General features: G+C 36.1%; 1 protein-coding gene across 3 annotated transcripts in view; it reads left to right on the top strand.

Moving 5' to 3' along the window:
* UPF2 (UPF2 regulator of nonsense mediated mRNA decay) overlaps positions 1 to 21,008 on the top strand; it is a 107,133-nt gene that overhangs the window by 69,190 nt on the left and 16,935 nt on the right. For all 3 annotated transcript variants that reach the window (XM_032349396.1, XM_032349395.1, XM_032349397.1), the window contains 7 exons: positions 604 to 807; positions 1,505 to 1,780; positions 3,934 to 4,117; positions 9,402 to 9,541; positions 12,367 to 12,471; positions 12,777 to 12,875; positions 19,426 to 19,593. In XM_032349396.1, coding sequence (XP_032205287.1) covers positions 604 to 807; positions 1,505 to 1,780; positions 3,934 to 4,117; positions 9,402 to 9,541; positions 12,367 to 12,471; positions 12,777 to 12,875; positions 19,426 to 19,593 — 1,176 coding nt within the window. The remainder of the gene's footprint in view (positions 1 to 603; positions 808 to 1,504; positions 1,781 to 3,933; positions 4,118 to 9,401; positions 9,542 to 12,366; positions 12,472 to 12,776; positions 12,876 to 19,425; positions 19,594 to 21,008) is intronic.

Here is a 21,008-nt window from a genome sequence, read left to right as displayed (position 1 = left end):
GACTTTTCTGTCATACTTATAACGAGTCAGACAGTTCTATGTGCCTCACATAATTTAACTTTGTCTAATCCTTAACAATAGACTGTGGAGTAAGTGCTGTTACTATCCCTCTTTACACTTGAGGAAACAGGATGCTGTATAATGTTAGTTTTGTATAATGTTGTATCCTCCATATCAAGTGATCTTTTAACCCACTGATCTTGGGTTTATTTATTCACTAGAAATTTTTGATTTACAAAAAGTACCTGAGATTATTTACATTAGTGATATGCAAAAGAAAATATTATTTTTTGTAAACCTTGGGTATGTGTTTGTAGTGACTGGTATTATGGGTATATACTATTAGCCTGATTGAAGATCTGGAAGCTCTAGGAAATTTAGGGGCATCATGAAGAGATATAGGGCAAACGTGAATAAATTTTGCCAATAATTAAAAGTATTTCACTTTTCCTGTCTCTAAAGCTAAGAAGCTGGTAGAGGATCTCTAAAGTATTTTTTATTTCAAAAGTTAAATGACTGCAGAATCAAAATACTTATATTATTGGGTATATTAGAGTATTATGTACTTATCTTAGTAATTGAAACAAAATTCTCTCCGTGTAGGTTTTGAGACAGATGCGAAAGTTGCCCTGGCAGGACCAAGAAGTGAAAGACTATGTTATTTGTTGTATGATAAATATCTGGAATGTGAAATATAATAGTATTCATTGTGTAGCCAACCTCTTAGCAGGCCTGGTCCTCTACCAAGAAGATGTTGGAATCCATGTTGTGGACGGAGTTTTAGAAGATATTCGATTAGGAATGGAGGTAATAAGGACTTTCCTTGAAGTCATCAAATTGGAGTTTGTGGAGAATGTAAACAACTTTTAAATCCAATTATTAAAAAGAGTAATTTGGAAACCTTTCTTTCCCTTGTGATGTCAATTTAGTGTTTCTTTAAAATTAGTGTGGTCTCAGATTTCCTAGTCATCCTTCAGGCTAGTGCCGGAGAGTTTTTTGCTTCTTTTTCTCAAGTTCAGTTAGGCTTATTTTGGAAGAGTATGATAGATTTTAATTATTTCTAGGGCACTAGAACTTAGGCTATAGGAATCTATAAATCTCTTAATTAGGTGAATTGGTAATCTTTTGGCAAGAATTTCTATATACTGTTTCCTCTTTCTGTTGGCTCGTCATTTCCTTAATTCATGGATTACAGAAAAATAAGTTATGGGGGGACTGATAGGGAGAATTACATCTTGACTGTATCATCAACTTAGTTAATGATAATACTAAATTTAAATATTTAACTTGTTCTTTTTAGTAAAACATTTTAAAGATAGCCATTTCTTAAAAAGGATATGCAGAAGTGATCACTTAACTAGAAAATAAGGAAAGGACCCGTTTTTTTTCCCCTCTGTTTAGTGTTCTTTCAGTAATTGGTATTATCAAGTGACAGAGGAGAATTTTACCTCTTGTCAACACATTACTGTTCTTTAATGGAAATCTGTGTTTTTTTTCCCTTTAGGTTAACCAGCCTAAATTTAATCAGAGACGTATCAGCAGTGCCAAGTTCTTAGGGGAACTTTATAATTATCGAATGGTGGAATCAGCTGTCATTTTTAGAACTCTTTATTCTTTTACTTCATTTGGTGTTAACCCAGATGGCTCTCCAAGTTCGCTAGATCCTCCTGAACACCTTTTCAGAATTAGACTAGTGTGCACTATTTTGGATACCTGTGGCCAGTACTTTGACAGAGGTTCCAGTAAACGAAAACTTGATTGCTTCCTTGTATACTTTCAGGTATGTAAACTAAATATTCAGTTTGGCATCATTTAATGAGTTGGTTGTGTTACAGAAATATTAGAGAAGAAACACAGCATTCATATATCACATATAAGATGTGTTCATCATTAGATTAGATTTTTTTTCTTCCTGCAAGGATGTTTTAGAGATTAAACATATATGATGAAAAGAATTCTACTATATAAACATACTATTTGCATTGTTGCTTTTATGATTAACAATGATCATTGGGGAACTATTTTGGTATGGTTTATAAATTTGGTATGATTTATGTATTATTATTTTAGTATGATAATTTATGACTTTATATGTCTGATAACATTTTCAACTCATCTGTGTTCTGATTTTACATTAAAATTCTTGTTTCTAAATGATTTCATTTTTTTCTATCATTTTTGGGAAAATATGCTCTTCTCAACACAGGAAAAAGTATTTGTTCATTCATGGTAAATTCTTGGGTTGTGCTTCTCTCTCTATCCTAATATCAGTTAATTACATAAACTTAAAATTTAGACTAAGTATAATATAAATTAAATTCAGAAACAAGTATGGAGACAGTTCTACAACTTTTATAATGTTGGTGTTCCAAAAGTTAACTTAGATTTAGGTTTAACTGCTCACTATTGAATTTTCCAGGTGTTACTAAAATAAAATACCAAAAGCACCATTCAGTTATATATGATCATTCTAATGTATATAATCTCTTGTTAGTATTTTCTTCACTTATTTTGTTGAAGAAAATACATTTAAAATTACGACTTTTGAAGTATCAGAAATATATCCACATAGTGGCTGCTGTTAAATGAGGGCAAATGCTCTGGGGGAAGAGCAGATAACTTTGTTCTGTCACCGTACCTATGCAGTAGAGGACAACTTGTTACTCGCTTGTTTTCTGACTTGATAAGAAGAAAATGGGGAGGGAAATTCTACAGATTTGAGAGTCAGATTGCCGGTAATATGCAAGGACTATCATACGTTGGAGACTGTATCGAAACCAAAAGTTTGTGGCAAAATGTCACTTGTAACTCTCAGCATCAAAAGTAAACTCTCTTTCAGAAGAGTGTCCTTATTTGCATTCACTTATTTTGAAATAAGTGAAATCCCAGACTGAGAGAAAAAAGCCACTCAGAACTATCCAGGAGCAGAAGGAGACAAAAGTAGTTTTTGAGTAACAAGCAGAAATGTGTAGCAGGATATATACCTAGGGAGTTGGGAGTAAGGAGTGAGTAAGGCCTGGGGGATGAGGGCAGTGTGTTCTAGGTCAGAAAATGTACATGTACAGTTAAGTATGGGAAGGCCAGATGGAAGGGACCTTCGCAGTGGTGCTTCTAAACTTTAATGTATATATGTGCCACCTGGAGATACTGTTAAATGCAGATTGTGATTCATTTGGTCTAGGGTGGGGGCCCAAGAGTTGGCATTTCTGACAAGGTCCCAGTTGAAGTCCACATGTCAGTAGCAAGGACCTAGAACAAATTGGAGAGGAGAAAGCACCCAGAAGGATACCCTTTTATATATAAGCAAATTCTTGGGTTGTGCTTTTTAGTTAAATTTACAGATAACAAAGTAGAAAATAGAATGAAGGAATCAGGCTAGGAGAAGCGAGGGAAGATCTCTGAACAGCACCATGTATGACACAGTAGCTGTCCAATAAATGCTTGTGGATTAATAGTTTTTATATATTTCAAAAACTGTATCTTCAGATACTTTTTTTTTGTATCTTCCGATACTTTAATTGACTTGCTTAAAAATCAAAGCAAGTAGCATAGAGAAAATAATAAAAACGTATCAAAACTGTGGTTTGAATTTGGTTTTATTGTTTTGTAAAATAAATATTTAAACCCTGTTTGGGGTTTGGGAGTGGGATTTCTGTTTCAGTACCTAGAAATTTATTTGATATTTTATTTACGATTTTTCCTTGTGTTTAAAAAGGATTTTTGACAGTTGTAATAAAAAAAAAATTAAAATCACCAAATGGCTTAGAAAGTGGATTAGGGTTATTACTGTTGACCATTAAAAATGGTAGGTGTTTTGTATAACTCTTTAGCTTAGTTATTTTAACTAGGTAATATCACAATATAGATTATTATTTTAAAATATTTTTGTTCTTTAATTTCCTATAGCTAAACTTATTTTTCATTTGTTATCAGCGTTATGTTTGGTGGAAGAAAAGTTTGGAGGTTTGGACAAAAGACCATCCATTTCCTATTGACATAGATTACATGATCAGTGATACACTAGAACTGCTAAGACCAAAGATCAAACTCTGTAACTCTCTGGAAGAATCCATCAGGCAGGTACACGACTTGGAACGAGAATTCTTAATCAAACTAGGTAAGCAGTTAATTACAGAGAGAAAACGAAGATGATGTTTGGCAGATTGTTTCTAGAATTTGCTTTATATTGTTGTCAGTGTTTGCTTTTATATACTTTCTGTTTTCACTGTTGAGTGTTGTATAATAGTGTAGGTAAGACCTGGGTGACATACTTCTTGATTTCATTAAATAATCCCAATTTGGAGGAGAATAGTCATGTAAGGAAGGGATAGTGATGGAAAAACACTTCCTGTCAGCCTCTCTTAATTAGTGGAATTTTTACTGCTAATAGAAAACACCTTTGATGAAAGCATTTCTTACGTATACAGTATATATTTTAAACAAGCATTATCTTCTAACATAGTGCAGGCAGACACTGTAGGGGGAGTATCAGAAGTTTTGGAACGACCTTGTGGAATTTCAGACCTTACTTGGGAGAGTAATCTCTATTTCTTAGGACTAGAGAAAATGTGAGAACTATGCGCTATAGGACGATTGATCTGTTTACTTTCTCAACATTCTTCTGAGACTGTTCTTGAAGAAGAATTAGCTCTTGAACAGCTCCCACAAGGGACTAGGAGCTGACTAACTTTATCAGTGGAAATAACTGGAATGAGATGCAGCCTTACCAATCCGTTTTGCTTGCTAATAGTTCTTACCATGTTAGCATGTTTTATTGTAGCCATTTCAGAGTGACACATTTTTAGGCTTTAAGCTAATGTTTTATTTCCTGCCAGCACTTGGTACCTATATGTCTGTCATTAGGGGATCCTTAAGCTTCACCATTTATGCTAACTGCATAAATTTACTATGTTGCATATCTAAAGTACTTCCTTTCATGGGAGAAGTATTTGTGACTTTTTTCCTCTAAAACTATTTTTTTCATATTATATCCAGCATTTTAATTTCTTTCTCTAAGGGTCCATCCTCTGGAGAATATGATTGCTGTTATCTATTTGAGCAGTATTTTTAAAGATGCTACTGATTGTACAGCTGTTCACTTTTCTACCACTCCACCCAGAAGGGCATATGTGATTCCTTTGTTCTTTGAACTTTGTCCCCAGTTAACTACCCTTTTTTCCCTTTTCAGATTTCCAGTTGTATAAAATGATCATTTCAGGCAGAGTACTCACTTCTCTTGATTATTTCATTTACTTCAAATGCTTTTAAAGAATTTTTTATTTTAAAGATTTTATTTATTTATTTGAGAGAGAGCACGAGAAGGTGGGGGAGGGCCGAAGGAGAGGGAGAAGCAAAGTCCCTGCTGAGCAGAGAGCCCAACACAGGGCTCAGTCCCAGGACCCTGAGATTATGACCTGAGATTAAGGGCAGAGGCTTAACAGACTGAGCCACCCAGGCGCCCCTACTTCAGATGCTTTAATATAGTTAAGTCTTAGCCTTGTTTCCCAAAAACTTGTACAGATGGTACATTCTGTGTAGTGGGCATCGGGTAATACTAGTTTGACACCTGGTTTAGTAGCAGTAAAGGGTATGGTATACTTTATCTTTTTTATAGAGCAAAGGGTTAAGTTAAAGGACCTCAGGCTTCTTTTGAGGGGTCTGTTCTTGTTTAGAATATGGGAAGGAAAACACAGGCCACCATTTGTGGATCAAACTCTAAAGATGATGGCTACTAGAATCAGTATGCTCTCAAGTTGTCCCATTTTCCTCCTGTTTTAGAATCTAAGTATCAGGAAGAAGATGTACAGGAACAGTTTATATTACTCTATTTCCATATCTTGCCTTTGGTAGTTTTTTTTGTTTGTTTTCAAGCACTTTGTAAATTCATTATTATTTTAACTTCGTAATAGCCCAGTGTTAAAGAGCTACAACGTTCCTTTTTCTTTTGAAAGTCATTTTTATATTATTCAAAGTAGAACTTGTTTGGAGCACCTGGGTGGCTCCGTCATTTAAATGGCTGACTCCATTTTGGCTCAGGTCATACTCTCAGGGTTGTGGGATTGTGCCTCACATCAGGCTCTGCACTCAGCACAGAGTCTGCTTGAGGATTCCCTCTTTCTCCCTCTGCCCCTCCACTCACTTTCTCTTTCTCTAAAATAAATAAATACATCTTAAAAAAAAAAAGTAGTACTTGTTTGTGGCAAAAAATGAGAAAAATACCAAGAAAACAAAAATCATGCTCCATGCACAAGAATAATCACGTGTTGACATTTTTTGGTATATGTTTTCGTCCTTTAAAATTTTTTTTGTGTTTGCAGTTTTATAACTAGATTTTTTTTTACCTAATATATTATGAAATTTCTTCCTGATATGAAATATTTTTCTAATTCTTAATTGGCTGTATTCCTTTGTATGAATATGCCATAATTTATTTATTTATTGCTTGGCACTTAGGTTATTTCCAGTTTTACATTACTATAAATAACATTTTTCTGTGATATTTATGTGTATCTTGGTGTTCTCAGTATAGACTTAGAATTACTGGCTAAAACATTCTCTGTAAATTTAAGAACAAAACCAAAATGGTCATAGGCAATATAATTTAATCTTGTTTTGGAACTTCTAGATTGTATCATCATATAAGGAACAGAAATGAGGGAAATGGAAGTGAAAAAGAAAGAAGCCACATGAATAAATTATAAAGCCAACAGTGTATTTCACAAATTAGTAAAAAAAATCAGTAGAACAGAACAAAAGGCCTAAATAAAAAATAATTTATATATAATGAACTAGGAATATTAAAAATAGGATAAGGGCAGCAGGTCAGCATTTTGGAGGAAAATTGATACAGAGCCACAACCTATCAAACTGCAGATGGATTATGGAGTTAAATATTTTTAGGGACACCTGGGTGGCTCAGTTAAGCATCTGCCTTTGACTCAGGTCATGGTCCTGGGATTGAGGTCCCGCTCCTTGCTTAGCAGGGAGCCTGCTTCTCCCTCTACCTGCTGCTCCCCCTGCTTGTGCGTGCTCTCTTCTCTTTCACTCTCTGACAGAATCTTTTTTTTTGTAAACTATTAATTTTTAAAAATAAATCTGATTATCAAATATTTAAAGAGGCATTAATTTTCTCAAATTTTAAAACAGTAGAAGAAAGCATATACATGACAACAGATTGGGGTGTTTAAAGCTTTTATACAGTACAAAAATAAAATCAAAGTGAAAATAGTCTCCATGCCAGGTTAGTTTCACTTTACAAAAAGAGCAAAGGCAAATTGGTAATAGATAAATGAACATGATAGATAAATGAACATGACATAATCACATGGTGGGGGGGCGATTGGTGTTTTTATTGAGTACTGTCTGATGCCAGAGTGACACAGGAAGGTAATGTTAGTTATATTTGACAAATCAAAACACTGGGTTAACCTGCCAAGCCAGAATTCAAAGACTGCTCTCTCTGACATATTAAGTATGGGAGGAAATGCTTAACATCTCTCGTAAGCAGAAAAATAAAATTTAAAGCAGTCTGAATGGAAATATTATTACTCTCTTTTATGAGCAGTAGAACTGAGGCACCAAGAAGCATTTTATTGTTTGTATTTTGTTAACTCGATATCCTGTGGGTGTACATTTTTACTCCATTGTTTAAGATTGTGTTCTAGGGATCAACAGCTAGATAGTTATTATACTGTTTAGCAAATGCAAAATATATTTATAAATTGTTTTTTAAAATATCCTGCAATGCAAATGAAAATGTGTTAGAAATAGTATGTATTTTCCTTACAAATTAGAAGTATGACTGTCAAAACAAAGCAACTTCTACATTATAGTTCTTCCCACTATGCATGTTTTAGGTGGATAGAAGAAAGGTGTAAGGACAGCTCATGCTATGTGAGTTTACCAGCACTGTGATATTTTTTACTCAGAAAGTTTAGATTTAGACAGTTGTGACTAAATTTTTTGGCTTTGATAGCTTAAATAACAGTCTAATATTCTGCTCTTAAAGTACCTATATATAAATAAGTAAATAAATAAAATGTTTCTGTATAAAATCTGTATTTGTGTTTGAAAACTAATAAGTGACAGAAATTTTAAGTTAATGGATTCTCATTCTGAAGCAACAACTTCTTTTCTCAGTATTTTAAAATATTAAAACTTCAGTTACCTACCTTAATCACCTTGTACTTTCGTGTTTTTGTTACTTCTTGGTTAATTTCTTAAACTTAAGACACTGGAATAATTTTTTACTCCTATTGGATAGGTTATTCAAATTCTTTGGACTTCAGTATTCCTCATAAAATGAAAGAGTTAAATCATTATATGATTGCTAAAGTTTCTTTCTGCTCTAATCATCTAAGAGTCTGAATAAATAATTATTTACTAAACACCTAGTATGTATTTATCAATATATGGCCTGTGATAAGTTTTGGATATATAAAACAATTCTTTGTCTTCAAGGGCCTTATAATCTGATATAACGGTTATGAAATCTTTAGGAAAAAAAAAATGTTGTAATGGTGTATCCTTAAATGTAAAGTGCTATGAGATATTCAAGTGCTTTAGGAGCAAGTAGGAAGAGTAATAGGTTGAGGTACTCATTGAATTTATGCAGAAAGTATAAAATTTAGACTGAACTTACGGAATGTACAGGAAGGACTTGAAAGTGTACTTTGAAGGATATTCTCTATTGAGAAGAGTATCAGATGAGCAGGAGTCCAAGATGGTATGCTTTGTGACAGAGAGCCCCAGCTATCAGAGAAGGCTCAGGAGAGAGCAGCAGAAAGTCAGATCAGATGAGGCATCTTGGAGTAGAGTGGTTTGGAATTCAGATGTTAATTAAGAATTGACTAGGTCTTGAGCTGTGGAAGCAAATTCAAGCTAGGGTTCTCTGAGGAGGAGAATGCCAATACTGAAGAAAAAAATTAAGCCCTTTGGTGATATAACTTTGCCTCCTTCCCTCAATCTTAATGTGTAGACATTCAAGTTGATAGCCAAATGATTTCTCTATGAAGGCAACTTAATTTTATATCTTTGATGTTGGAGGTATTCTAAAATGTCACGTGATAAAAAGTGTGGCTGAGGCTTCATCTTACATGGTTAAGGCTGCATTTTATATGCGGGTATGTTTTGTGTTCTTCTGAGATGGAGATAAACAAGCTGAAAGAAAAAAATATGTATGTGTTTATGCATATAGATATACATATATATAATGTGTTAATGCTTTTTTGTTGAAATGAAGGTCTCTGTAGTTTGTAAAATGTTTCTCAAATAATTTTAAATTGTATTCTTACTATTCTGAGAAAATGGCTGTTAAATTATCTCACTTAAAAATTAAGTGGTATAATATTGAAAATTTACTCCTTTTTATGTTTTTTATTCCACTTTCTCCTCATTTCAAGGCCTAGTAAATGACAAAGATTCAAAAGATTCCATGACAGAAGGAGAAAATCTTGAAGAGGATGAAGAAGAAGAAGAAGGAGGAGCTGAAACAGAAGAACAATCTGGAAATGAAAGTGAAGTAAATGAACCAGAAGAAGAGGTGATGACTTTTGTTTATAGGCAATAGGTACATCTGTACAAGAGTATCTTGATTATTTGAGCCAAAGTTTTCTTTAATTTGTAAAATAAGATCTCCTCCTTAGTTTTATTATAGGAACTGTAACTAGTAGTATATGTCTGTTATAAAACCCCTGGAATTAAGGTGGGGTTTTTTTGTTTTTTTTTTTTTTAAGTAAGAAAATCATAGTATTGACCAGAAGATCATAAGACATTTTTTAATAGGAACATTTTTTTGGAGTAGATTTTGCACTAATTAGATAAACAGAATCTAATAAATTAAACATCCTTAGTAGGTGTGTTATTGAAAAGTGACTCATTTTCCTGTATTTCTCATCTGAAGAGTTGGGATGTATTTTTTCTTTTTAAAAAGTAAACTATAACTTTGAAAGTTGTATAATTTTTCACCATTGTTTGCTTTTCCATTTGCAGTTGTAAATATCATACATGATACATGTGTGTTTGCTAAGTAGAAAAACACAGTGTTCAGTTGGCATTGCATGAGCTTTGTCTTCTTCTCAAGACCACCCTTTCTCATGGCTGCTCTCCAAGTATAGGGAAAACATTTTATTTTATTTTTTAAGAGATTTTATTTATTTGAGAGAGTGAGAGCATGAAAGGGAAGAAGGTCAGAGGGAGAAGCAGACTCCCTATGGAGCTGGGAGCCCCATGTGGGACTCCATCCCCGGACTCCAGGACCACTGCCTGAGCCGAAGGCAGTAGATAACCAACTGAGCCCCCCAGATGCTCAGGGACAACATTTTAAAGAGAGAAAATAGGTTGATTCTTGAGAGCAGTGTGAGATATTCTACAACTTAAGCTGAGAAAGGGCTACAGTGTACTCTTCAGAAAAATTTTGCTCTTTTATTCTTCTTGGTCCTTAGCTTGGTCCTTGGCTCCATATGACCTTTCAGAGTTATTCCTAGCACCAAATAGCCAGAATATTTCCCCCTGAATATCAGCTGTGTAAATTAAAGATAACAGTAAAGGTGAAGTAAATGTTCTGCTAAAATTCTAATTTTCTTTAGTATAGCATTTATATAATTTAGCAGTAAGTGTAAGATTTAATTTATCGTTATAGTAGTAATAGTATTTATATTACTATTTCTCATACCATGCTGTGAGGTAGGTGAGAAGATAAGACACAGATAGTTTAATATGCCCAAGATCTCACTAAGTGCTGAGCCAGTATTTGAATTCAGACAGTGTGACTTGTGCTCTGCTGCCCCTCCTGCTTTCCTTAGCCAGCTTTTGTGGTCCATTCACTTCCAGAGTGCACAGATTATTATGTATAATAGGCATTAGGATGTGGAATTCTTGATCAGCATTTCAGTTTCAAAAGGTAATCTATTTTATTTTGCCTGAGTAATGTAAAAATAAAGGGTAAGGAGGAAAAGTTTATGCGTTTAATTTAGCTTAATTTTTGAATAGGAAATATTTTCTAAGTGTTAAGAAATGATTACTTTTTTCAAGCAAATTTACCATCTCTTGCAAATTTGATTTTGAATTACAGACTTATGTTTAAAAAAGTTAATACATTTTGGGGCACCTGGGTGGTTCATTCCGTTGAGTGTCTGCCTGTGGCCCAGGTCATGGTCGTAGGGTGCTGTGATCAAGCCCCACGTTGGTCTCCCTGCTCAGCAGAGAGCCTGCTTCTCCCTCTCCCTCTGCCCCTCCCTCTGTCCCAGCTCATGCTCTCTCTCTCTCTCACTTGCTTTCTCTTCACAAAAAAAAAAAGTTAATACATTTGAAAAAAGTAAATGCATTTCTTACATTCCCAGAATATTTCCATTTTAGAAGCGCTAAAAATCTCTATCTGTATAATAAATTATAATACAGTCTTTGGATTTTTGGAACTAATTGTTATGTATACTGAAAAGGTTGTGACACATTTAAATAATTCATTTTTTTCCCTAGGTGATATTTCTCATTCACATTATTTCTCAGCATAATGAGAAGAAGCTGGATTTAGTGTAGTCTTTTTTTTAAACTTACAGAACTGAGTGAGACTGAATTTTGTTGTTGGGAATGGAAGAATACACAGATATGGTGCAACTGTGTGCTTTTTTGTGTGTGTCCTTGTGCAGAATCACTCAGGTTATTTCCAGTCTTCTGTTTGAAAAGGAAATTTGGCTGATAGAAGAGGAGGTGGGGACATTGACAGGAGAGGGCGGGAGGAGTGTGGGGATCAGAATGTCTACCTCCTCTGCTTAATAAGCAAGAGTGTCCTTGGGCAGGTCAATTAACTTACCCAAGCGTTGTTTTTGTCCTGTATAAAAATGGGGACATGAAAGCTTATCCTGCCTCCTTCAGAATTTTATAAAGCAAACAATGAGGTATGTCCGCACACCTTCCAAGCCGAGGTGCTTTATACACTGTAGTGCTTTATAAATTTTGGTGTTCTTGATTTCAACTGCTAACCATGTTAAATTTGAACTACTTATTGACTTTCAGAGTTAGATGGGTATTAAAGAACTACTGTGAGAAATTCAGTCTCAAAATAGTCAGGGAGGAGAAATATATAAAAGGTTCAGGAAGCTCATTCCTTCTGCAGTGCAAGGAAGAATTTCTACAAAGGATCTTTGTGTTACTAGATCAGTGGAAGATCGTGAGATGGGTTTTCAGCTACTGGTATGCATTAGTTTTCAGCTAATGCCAGCTGACTTTTCTCTGAGTTGTAGGCAGACTACATAAAAGGCTGGAACTTGAGAATAATGAACAATTATACAGAAATTTTTAAATCTTAAAGCATTTAAAATAGAGATCCTTTTCAAAATGTTTTAATCTTCTAATGTTAAATAATTTCAGGAGGGTTCTGATAATGATGATGATGAAGGTGAGGAGGAAGAGGAAGAGAATACCGATTACCTTACAGACTCCAATAAAGAAAATGAAACTGATGAAGAAAATACTGTATGTATGGCTGAAAATTGGCTTTTGAAATCATGCCACATTCTCTTTATTATTTCAGTTTTAGCCACTCAAATTGTGTTTCTTGTGATTATTGAAAAATACCTTTGGAAAATCATTTTCAGTTTGTTTTCCTAAATACTTTACTACATTAACACTTTTTTTTTTTTTTAACATGAAGTAATGTTACATACTTTACTCACTCATTCTTTGAGTTATGTTGAACCAACTTATCAATACAAAAGACTCTGCCATCCAAAACATGATCTTAAAATTTGTGGTCTGGTTTCTTATTTTGTTTTAATAAGGAGGTAATGATTAAGGGAGGTGGACTTAAGCATGTACCTTGTGTGGAAGATGAGGACTTCATTCAAGCTCTGGATAAAATGATGCTGGAAAATCTTCAGGTATGAATGGTTCCTCTACCCCAGAGTGTCTTCTTACTACAGAATAGTGCGGCATGTTCCGTTCTGGTTGACACAAGGATCTCCACATCTAAACAAACATTTGCCTGCGCGGCAGCTGCTTCCTCACGTATACAGCTTGCACTTGCCAGTGCTTCTCGCATCCCACATCCCAATTTGAACATTTTTTTGAGATACACTGGGGGAAATGTAGTAAATATTACACTTAGAGTAATTTCATCGTACCAGTCACTGCCTTTTCTCTCTGAAGTCCTCTGTTTCTGAGACCTCTTTACTTAGAGTTTGCTTGGGATTCAAACCTTGTTAAAGATAAATATTTGGGGAAATTTAATATACCAAATTCTTAAGTTTGATTTAAAATTTGAATAACTTGTTTGTAAATATGTAGAGGAATATTGGTCATTTGGTGTTAGAAGAAATGTTTAACATATTCTTGACGTTAATACACTGGACTTATAAAAAGCTCCATTTCCCAGTAATTTAGATTAATTATGTTTTTCTATAATTAGAGGTCACATCCTGTGGACTGTTTCCTTCCACCCTCTTTATGGCTGTTGTTAAATCTGTTAGTGATTTGAGGAGAGTCCTTCTTCTGGAATAGGGTATGCGGGCCCCATGCTGTAGGCTCATTGGAAAACAGGAAGGGAGGAAGTGAAAATACTAGATACAGAGACAGGTGGCCCTAGAGGAGTTTTACTAGAAAGGGAGGAGAAATGGGTGACTAGAGGTAAAAGGGTTATTTTTGAGATGGAAGATTTTGTAGTCTTTCTGTGCTGAGGGAGTAATCCTTAGGGAAGAAATACTGGATTTTACTTTTGTGGATGCTACCAAGTCCAAAAGCTCTGATAAAGTAAAAATTAGTGCTATAGGTTTTTAGTCCAGTTTGTTTCTTCCTATGTTGTTAAAGCTTCTTCATATATCTAGAAATATGAAGTCTTAAATTTATCTCATTTAGGAGTACAAGTCATCAGATGATCATACTCCCTTTGAAGAGACAGATAATAAACAGTTTATTTCTTTTAAAAAAAAAAAGATTTTTATTTATTGATTTGAGAGAGAGAGATTGCACACAAGCAGGGGAGAGAGGCAGAGGGAGAAGCAGACTCCCCGCTGAATTGGGACCTGATGTGGGGCTCAATCCCAGGACCTGGAGATCATGACCTGAGCTAAAGGCAGATGCCACCCAGGCACTGCAACAATTTATTTCTTTAAAAACTTTTCCAGGGGCGCCTTGGTGGCTCAGTGGGTTAGGGCCTCTGAGGCCTTTGGCTCGGGTCATGATCTCAGGGTCCTGGGATTGAAGCCCGCATTGGGCTCTCTGCTCAGCAGGGAGTCTCCTTCCTCCTCTCTCTCTGCCTGCCTCTCTGCCTACTTGTGATCTCTCTCTGTCAAATAAATAAGTAAAATCTTAAAAAAAAAAAAAAAAAAGCTTTTTCTGTCTTACATAACTCTCCTATCTTACATAAGTCAGTAGCTGTTTACTCTGTTGTTCATTTGTTTAAGTATTTATTGAGTATGTCTGTGTGCCTAGCACTATGCAGTGGGCTTTTAGAAGGTAGTAAATAAAAACAGACCTAGTTCCTGCCCGCAGAGACTAAGTTTTATGTGGGAAGATACATGTTTTAAAAACTAAACAAATACATAATTTCAAATTGTGCCCAGTGCTGAGGAACTGAAAGAACAGAATGGCTTTTGTTGAGATAGGATAATCAAAGATCATGAATTTTAGACAAGACAGGCAGAAATGGAGCCATCCAGGTGAAAAATTGGGAGAATATGGGGACAATGTGTCAGAGGTCCTGAGGCAGAAGATGATGTGTAATGTTTGAAAAACTAAAAGGAAGCCAGTATTCCCAGAGTGTAGTCGGGTCTGTGGGGAGGGTGGCCTGGTATGTGAATGGATATTTATGATGGGTTTTCTTTGGATGGCACAGTCGTGTATGAACCATAGGTTCATATGAAGGTTTAGGCTGGGATAAGAGGAAAGGCAAGGAGAGTGTCAGGAAGACTGATTAGAAGGCTGGTGATCCTGGTGACAGATGATCATCTGTCTAGAATAGTGTCAGGGCACAGGGAATGAAGTCTGGATTCAAAAGCTGTTTAGGAAGAAGAATGAACCAGATTTATTTGGCACTTGATTAGATAGCGGTGGGGTCAAGGAGTCCAGGATAGCACAGGCTTTTTAGCTTAGGCCACTGGCTAGTTATCTGTGGTTGGAAATAAGGAGAAAGTGAGCAAGAGTTCCATTTGGCTATGAAGTTTGAGAAGCCTGTGAAATGCCAAAATGGAATTGTCAGATATCAGAAGAGAAACATAAGTGGAGTAGTTGTTAGAGCATACTTAAAGATGGAGCAATAAATGAATCACCCACATATAAAGTTTGGAGAGAGGGGGTGCTTGGGTGGCTGACAGTTCAGTGTCCAATTCTTGATCTCAGTTCAGGTCTTGATCCCAGGGTCATGAGTTTGAGCCCCACACTGGACTCCACATTGGGCATGGAATCTACTTTATTATTTATTTATTTATTTGTTTGTTTATTTTTAAAGATTTTATTTATTTATTTGACACAGAGAGACCACAAGTAGGCAGAGAGGGAGGCAGGGAAGCAGGCTCCCTGCTGAACAGAGAGCCTGATGTGGAGCTCGATCCCAGGATCCTGGGATCATGATCTGAGCCTAAAGGAGAGGCTTTAACCCACTAAGCCACCCAGGCGCCCCTGGAACGTACTTAAAAAAAAAAAAAGGTTTGGAGAGAGAGGAGGAGGAGATTCCAGGTTGAGTCCTGAGGAGCCCCTAACATTTAGAAATAGAAAAGCTGATGGAGTCAAGATACAGTCTTTTGATAGGATCCAGTAATCATCGGTTATTGGGAGTTCATGAAGAAGCAAGCTAGAAGGATGGGAGGATGTGATCAGAGAGGAGGGAAGTTTGAATTTACATTTATGCGTATGTGTTTAGCCTACTGGAGAAAATTTAATCCCAAATTAAGCGCTAATTTTCAAACACTGTCAAATACCCAAAGCAAACAGCCACAGGGAGTTTTTTTTCTTTTGATAAAGTTGTCACAGGAAGACACAGTAGCGTAAAAGATACTGATTCTCCATGAATCAGGTCCTTAGATTTTGTGTAATCATAATTCTGTCCCACTGGAAAGATTGGCAGGGGATGGGAATGATGGATTGGGGGAGGAGGTAGTTGGAGAAGAACAGGGAGATAGAGGCAGAATGAAATTAACAAAATTCTTTTTTTAAAAAAAATATTTTATCTGGGGCGCCTGGGTGGCTCAGTGGGTTAAAAATATTTTATCTATTTGAGAGAGAGTTTTTTTTTTAAGATTTTATTTATTAGAAAGGGCTTGTTTTTAAGATTTAACAAAATTACTCTTAAATGTATCTGTAAGAATAAAATAGCTAGGAAACTTCTGGAAAGTAGGGGAAGATACTCTATAAGAAAATAAAACATTTTAAAGACAAAATAATTGGCACAGCAGTAAATAGATTAATGAAATAAGAGAGTCTAAAATAGACCTAAAACATGGCAGCTTAGACTGTAAAGATAACATTGCAAATCATTTGAGGGAACTGGATTATTCAGTGAATGGTCAATAAAAATAAAACTGAATTTCTATTTTATTTCCACAACAGAATTAATTGCAAAGTTGTCAGGAATCTCAAAAAATGTTCAGACTATTGAGTACTGCATTAAGACTTCACATTTCTTCTTCATACAGTGCTGTCAGATACAGTTAATATTGCCATGCCGCAGTTAAGGCCATAAGCCTTGTAAGTTGTGTAGTCTGTTCTCAGTCACCTTGCTATTTTGCTTTCCATCACAGAATGCCATAAGAAATGACAAACCGGGCGGGAGGTGGGGGAATGGTGGGGTGCGTGGCGGGTGTGTGTGTGTGTGTGTGTGTGTGTATGGTCTATATAACGCAGGGTTAATAGCTGTACTATAGCAGCAGATCCTGCAAGCCAATGAGAAAAAAAAAAAAAAAAAGAATGACCCAGGGTCTTTTTTTGATTGAAAAAATAATTGAAACCGTGCTAAAGCTCACGATAATCAAAAGATAAGCAAATTAAGGGTACCTGGGTGGCTCAGTTGGTTAAGCATCTGCCTTCGGCTCAGGTCATGATCCCACGGTCCTGCGGTTGAGCCCCACATCGGGCTCCCAGCCCAGCGGAGAGTCTGCTTCTCCCTCTCCACCTACCTGTTGCCTCCTCTGCTTGTGCTCGCTCTCTCACAAATAAATAAATAAAATCTTTAAAAATATATATATAATTAAATTAGGATGAGCCCTTTTTATCAGATCACCAGATACTAAGATTTAAAAAGTAATAATACCCATTGTGGCTAAGTGTTGGTAAACATCTGTATTTGGAATGTGTATATCAGTCCAGCCTTTTTAGAGAGAAATTTAGTAAACCTATCAAATGGGGATGCCATTTGATATAAAAATTTACCCTTACTAATTGTCTCTCAAATGTGTGAAGTTAAATCTGCAACGATGTCATATTGTAATAGAACAAGAGTCTAGGAGCCCCTGGATGGCTCAGTCGGTTAAGTGGCTGCCTTTGGCTCAGGTCATGATCTCAGGGTTCTGGTATCAGGCCCTGTGTCTGTAGGTTGAGCTTCCTGCTCAGCTGGGAGTGTGCTTCTCCTTCTCCCTCTTCCCCAGCTTGTGTGCATGCTTGCTTGCTCTTAAATAAATAAAATCTTTAAAGACAAAAAAATAAAGGAAAAAAGTCTAGACTGTCAGTACAGGACCAATTACATAAATACGGGCATAGCCATGTAATTAGCTCTATATATACTCAACTAGAAAGATGCCCATGGAATCAAAAAGAAGAAAAACGCGTATAGAACAGTATGCACATTTGCACCTTGTAAATTTTTATGTTTGTATTAGCATTTTCAAGAAAAATCTGAAAGAACATGCCCCATTGATACTTGTTTTGGCACTTTGGAGCAGGTAGAGGTGGTCAATCAAGGGAGAGGTTTGTATGGATGGACACATTAGCTGATTCATTTCTGTATTTAAATAATTTACAAAGAGAATATGTTAATTTTATAATTAGAAAATGGTTAATTTATAAATCAAGGGTGATCTAACCTGATCCTTTCAAGTTTTAAGTAAAAAGTCTTTGTAAATCTTACAAACCTGGGAGAACTTCAAATTCTAACAAAGTGGAACTTAGAAATAACAAAATTTTACACCTTATTACCATTTTATTTTATTTGAAATCTCTCGGAAATAAGGAGCCTATATCAAAAGAGCATTTAAATTATAGTAAAGCAAATTCAAAACCTTCATGGCCTTTTCAGCAATCCCTGCTTAGCTTTGAAGAATCATGTTCAGTTCTTTCCTCATTTGTGCTCCTTTCACAAATACGGAAAATTGTGTGCCGGTCCCTAAATGCACCATGTTTCATGTATTTGCTTTGCACCTATTCTTCCCCTTCTTAAATTCCTTCCAAATCCCCCAGACTGCTCTGCTACCGTCTACTTATAAGAAATCATATGAAGCCTTAAAGATATTTTCAAGTGTCCCATTTTTATTGTCTTCTATGAAATCTCAGCATCCACCCACTCCCAACTGAGCTTATATATAGCCACTCTACACCCAACACAGGTTATATATGACTTGGATGAATTGTAATTAATTGATTTCTCTCTCTTAACAAGTTATGAGCTCTCTGAGGATAGAGACTATATTTTTAGTATTAGTACCTCAAAGCGTAATGCACAGTAAGTCTTCAGTGAAGGTTTGTTTAAATAATTGGTTGATGAAACTGCTGTAAATGTTAAAAACTTGGATGTTAACAAACATAAAGCTAATCTGAACATTAATAGATTTCATTCATTCTTTTTTTTTTTTTTTTTAAAGATTTTATTTATTTATTTGTGAGAGAGAGAGAGAGTGAGAGCGAGCACAGGCAGACAGAGTGGAAGGCAGAGTCAGAGGGAGAAGCAGGCTCCCTGCGGAGCAAGGAGCCCGATGTGGGACTCGATCCCAGGACGCTGGGATCATGACCTGAGCCGAAGGCAGCTGCTTAACCAACTGAGCCACCCAGGCGTCCCTAGATTTCATTCATTCTTAAACATTAATTGAGCACCTGCTAGAGGACACCAGGAAAAGGGTGTCCAGTGCTGAACCCCACCAGTCTCCTAGAGGATTCTCACACAGGAGCAGGCACTTGTGACACATGGTAATTATGTAGGAAGATGTGTGCTTTGGCTGTGCATTTCAGGAGCAGGTAAAGTTAGGAGAACCTACAGCATTGTGTGTTTTGGCCTCAGGGGAGGCTACAGTGATAAACGGGAACTGGTCACAGAGGTCTGCCAAGCCGGCTGTAAGAGCAGGGGCACGGGAGGGGCCAACTCTGTTTCGGTTACCTTTCAGAAAGATTACTTTGGCTCCAGTGATTGGTGTGTTTTAGGAACTGTGGCACTGAATGAATTGTTCACAATTATATTTACATATATCCATGTGTACCTTGGAGTACTTATATTTTTTTATTTCTGTCTTTAAGCAACGAAGTGGAGAATCTGTTAAAGTGCACCAACTAGATGTTGCTATTCCCTTGCATCTCAAAAGCCAGCTGAGGAAAGGGCCTCCACTCGGTGGTGGGGAGGGAGAGGCAGAGTCTGCAGACACAATGCCGTTTGTCATGTTAACAAGAAAAGGCAATAAACAGCAGGTAAGAAACTGTCCTCTGTGCATTCACAATTGATTGTTAGTTACGGAGTTTAACTAATAACTGTTTTGTAGGTTCTAAGTTATCTTTTGCCTATGAGGGGAGAGTTGGAAACATTTAAAGTATTCAGAGGTAGAAATAATTTTATTTTTTATATGTGTGGAAGACACATCTGACTTCTAGTGAATGGATATGTTTTAAAAGAAAGGACATTTATTTATTTATTTATTTATTTAAGATTTTTATTTATTTGACAGAAATCACAAGTAGGCAGAGAGGCAGGCAGAGGGAGAGGGAGGAGTAAGCAGGCTCCCCGCTGAGCAGAGAGCCCTATGTGGGACTCGATCCCAGGACCCTGAGATCATGACCTGAACCGAACGCAGCGGCTTAACCCTTGAGCCACCCAGGCGCCCATAAAAGAAAGGACATTTAAATCTTAAATTCATATATATTTGTTAGAATATATAAATACTTTGACTTTCAGGAGAAAGGTTTCATAAGTAAGCTCGGTGGGAAAGGAAAGGAGGATGATGACAGATACAGCTCAAGAAAATGTTCAGTTATTAAGATTTGTCTTGAAGGGGCGCCTGGGTGGTTCAGTGGGTTAAAGCCTCTGCCTTCAGCTCAGGTCATGATCCCAGCCAGGGTCCTTGGATGGAGCCCCTGCATCGGCTCTCTGCTCAGCAGGGAGCCTGCTTCCTCTTTCTCTGCCTGTCTCTCTGCCTACTTGTGATCTCTGTCAAATAAATAAATTAAATCTTAAAAAAAAAAAAAGATTTCTCTTGAAAATCATTGTTTTCTGACCTCTAATCCTTCTCCATTCTCCTTATACTGCTTCCTCCTCCTTTCCATTATCTTATTGACAGTCCTCAGAATAATTTCCCTGACTGCTAAACTATTACTTAAGGGATTCGTACACAGATTCATTGTTCATCCGTCAAATATTTATTGGTTATTGAGCATTTGCTAGATGCCAAATACCAAGTACTGAGACTTTGGTGATCTATAAGATAAAATCACTGCCCTCGTAAGTTCACATCCTGCCAAGGTTGATAGACAAATGTATTTGCAAAGAGTGCAGTGTGCTATGAAGAAAAAAAAGCTCAGCTCTCAGATACAACTCTAGGATATATCACCCATTACCAGTTCTGTAAAAATTTTCTCACATTTTAACCTTTCTGAAATCAAGTTGTCTCCTAGCATTGATTGTATCTTGTGATTATTGGCAGCATTTTTTCCTGTTTTAGTGGTGTGTAAAATAATGGAGCATCTTAAAATTAGGGAACATTATGTTCTATGAAATATGGTAGCTACCAGAACTTACTATAGATAAGTCTATAATATAGACTTATAATTATGGACTCTGTAATAAGTCTGTTATAGATAAGTCTAATAACCTGGCTTCTGTATTCATTCAA

Source organism: Mustela erminea, chromosome 6 (assembly GCF_009829155.1).
Source record: "Mustela erminea isolate mMusErm1 chromosome 6, mMusErm1.Pri, whole genome shotgun sequence".
NCBI classification, from domain to species: Eukaryota; Metazoa; Chordata; class Mammalia; order Carnivora; family Mustelidae; genus Mustela; species Mustela erminea.
Note: the sequence above shows the minus strand (reverse complement) of the source record. Positions and strands in the feature narration are given on the sequence as shown.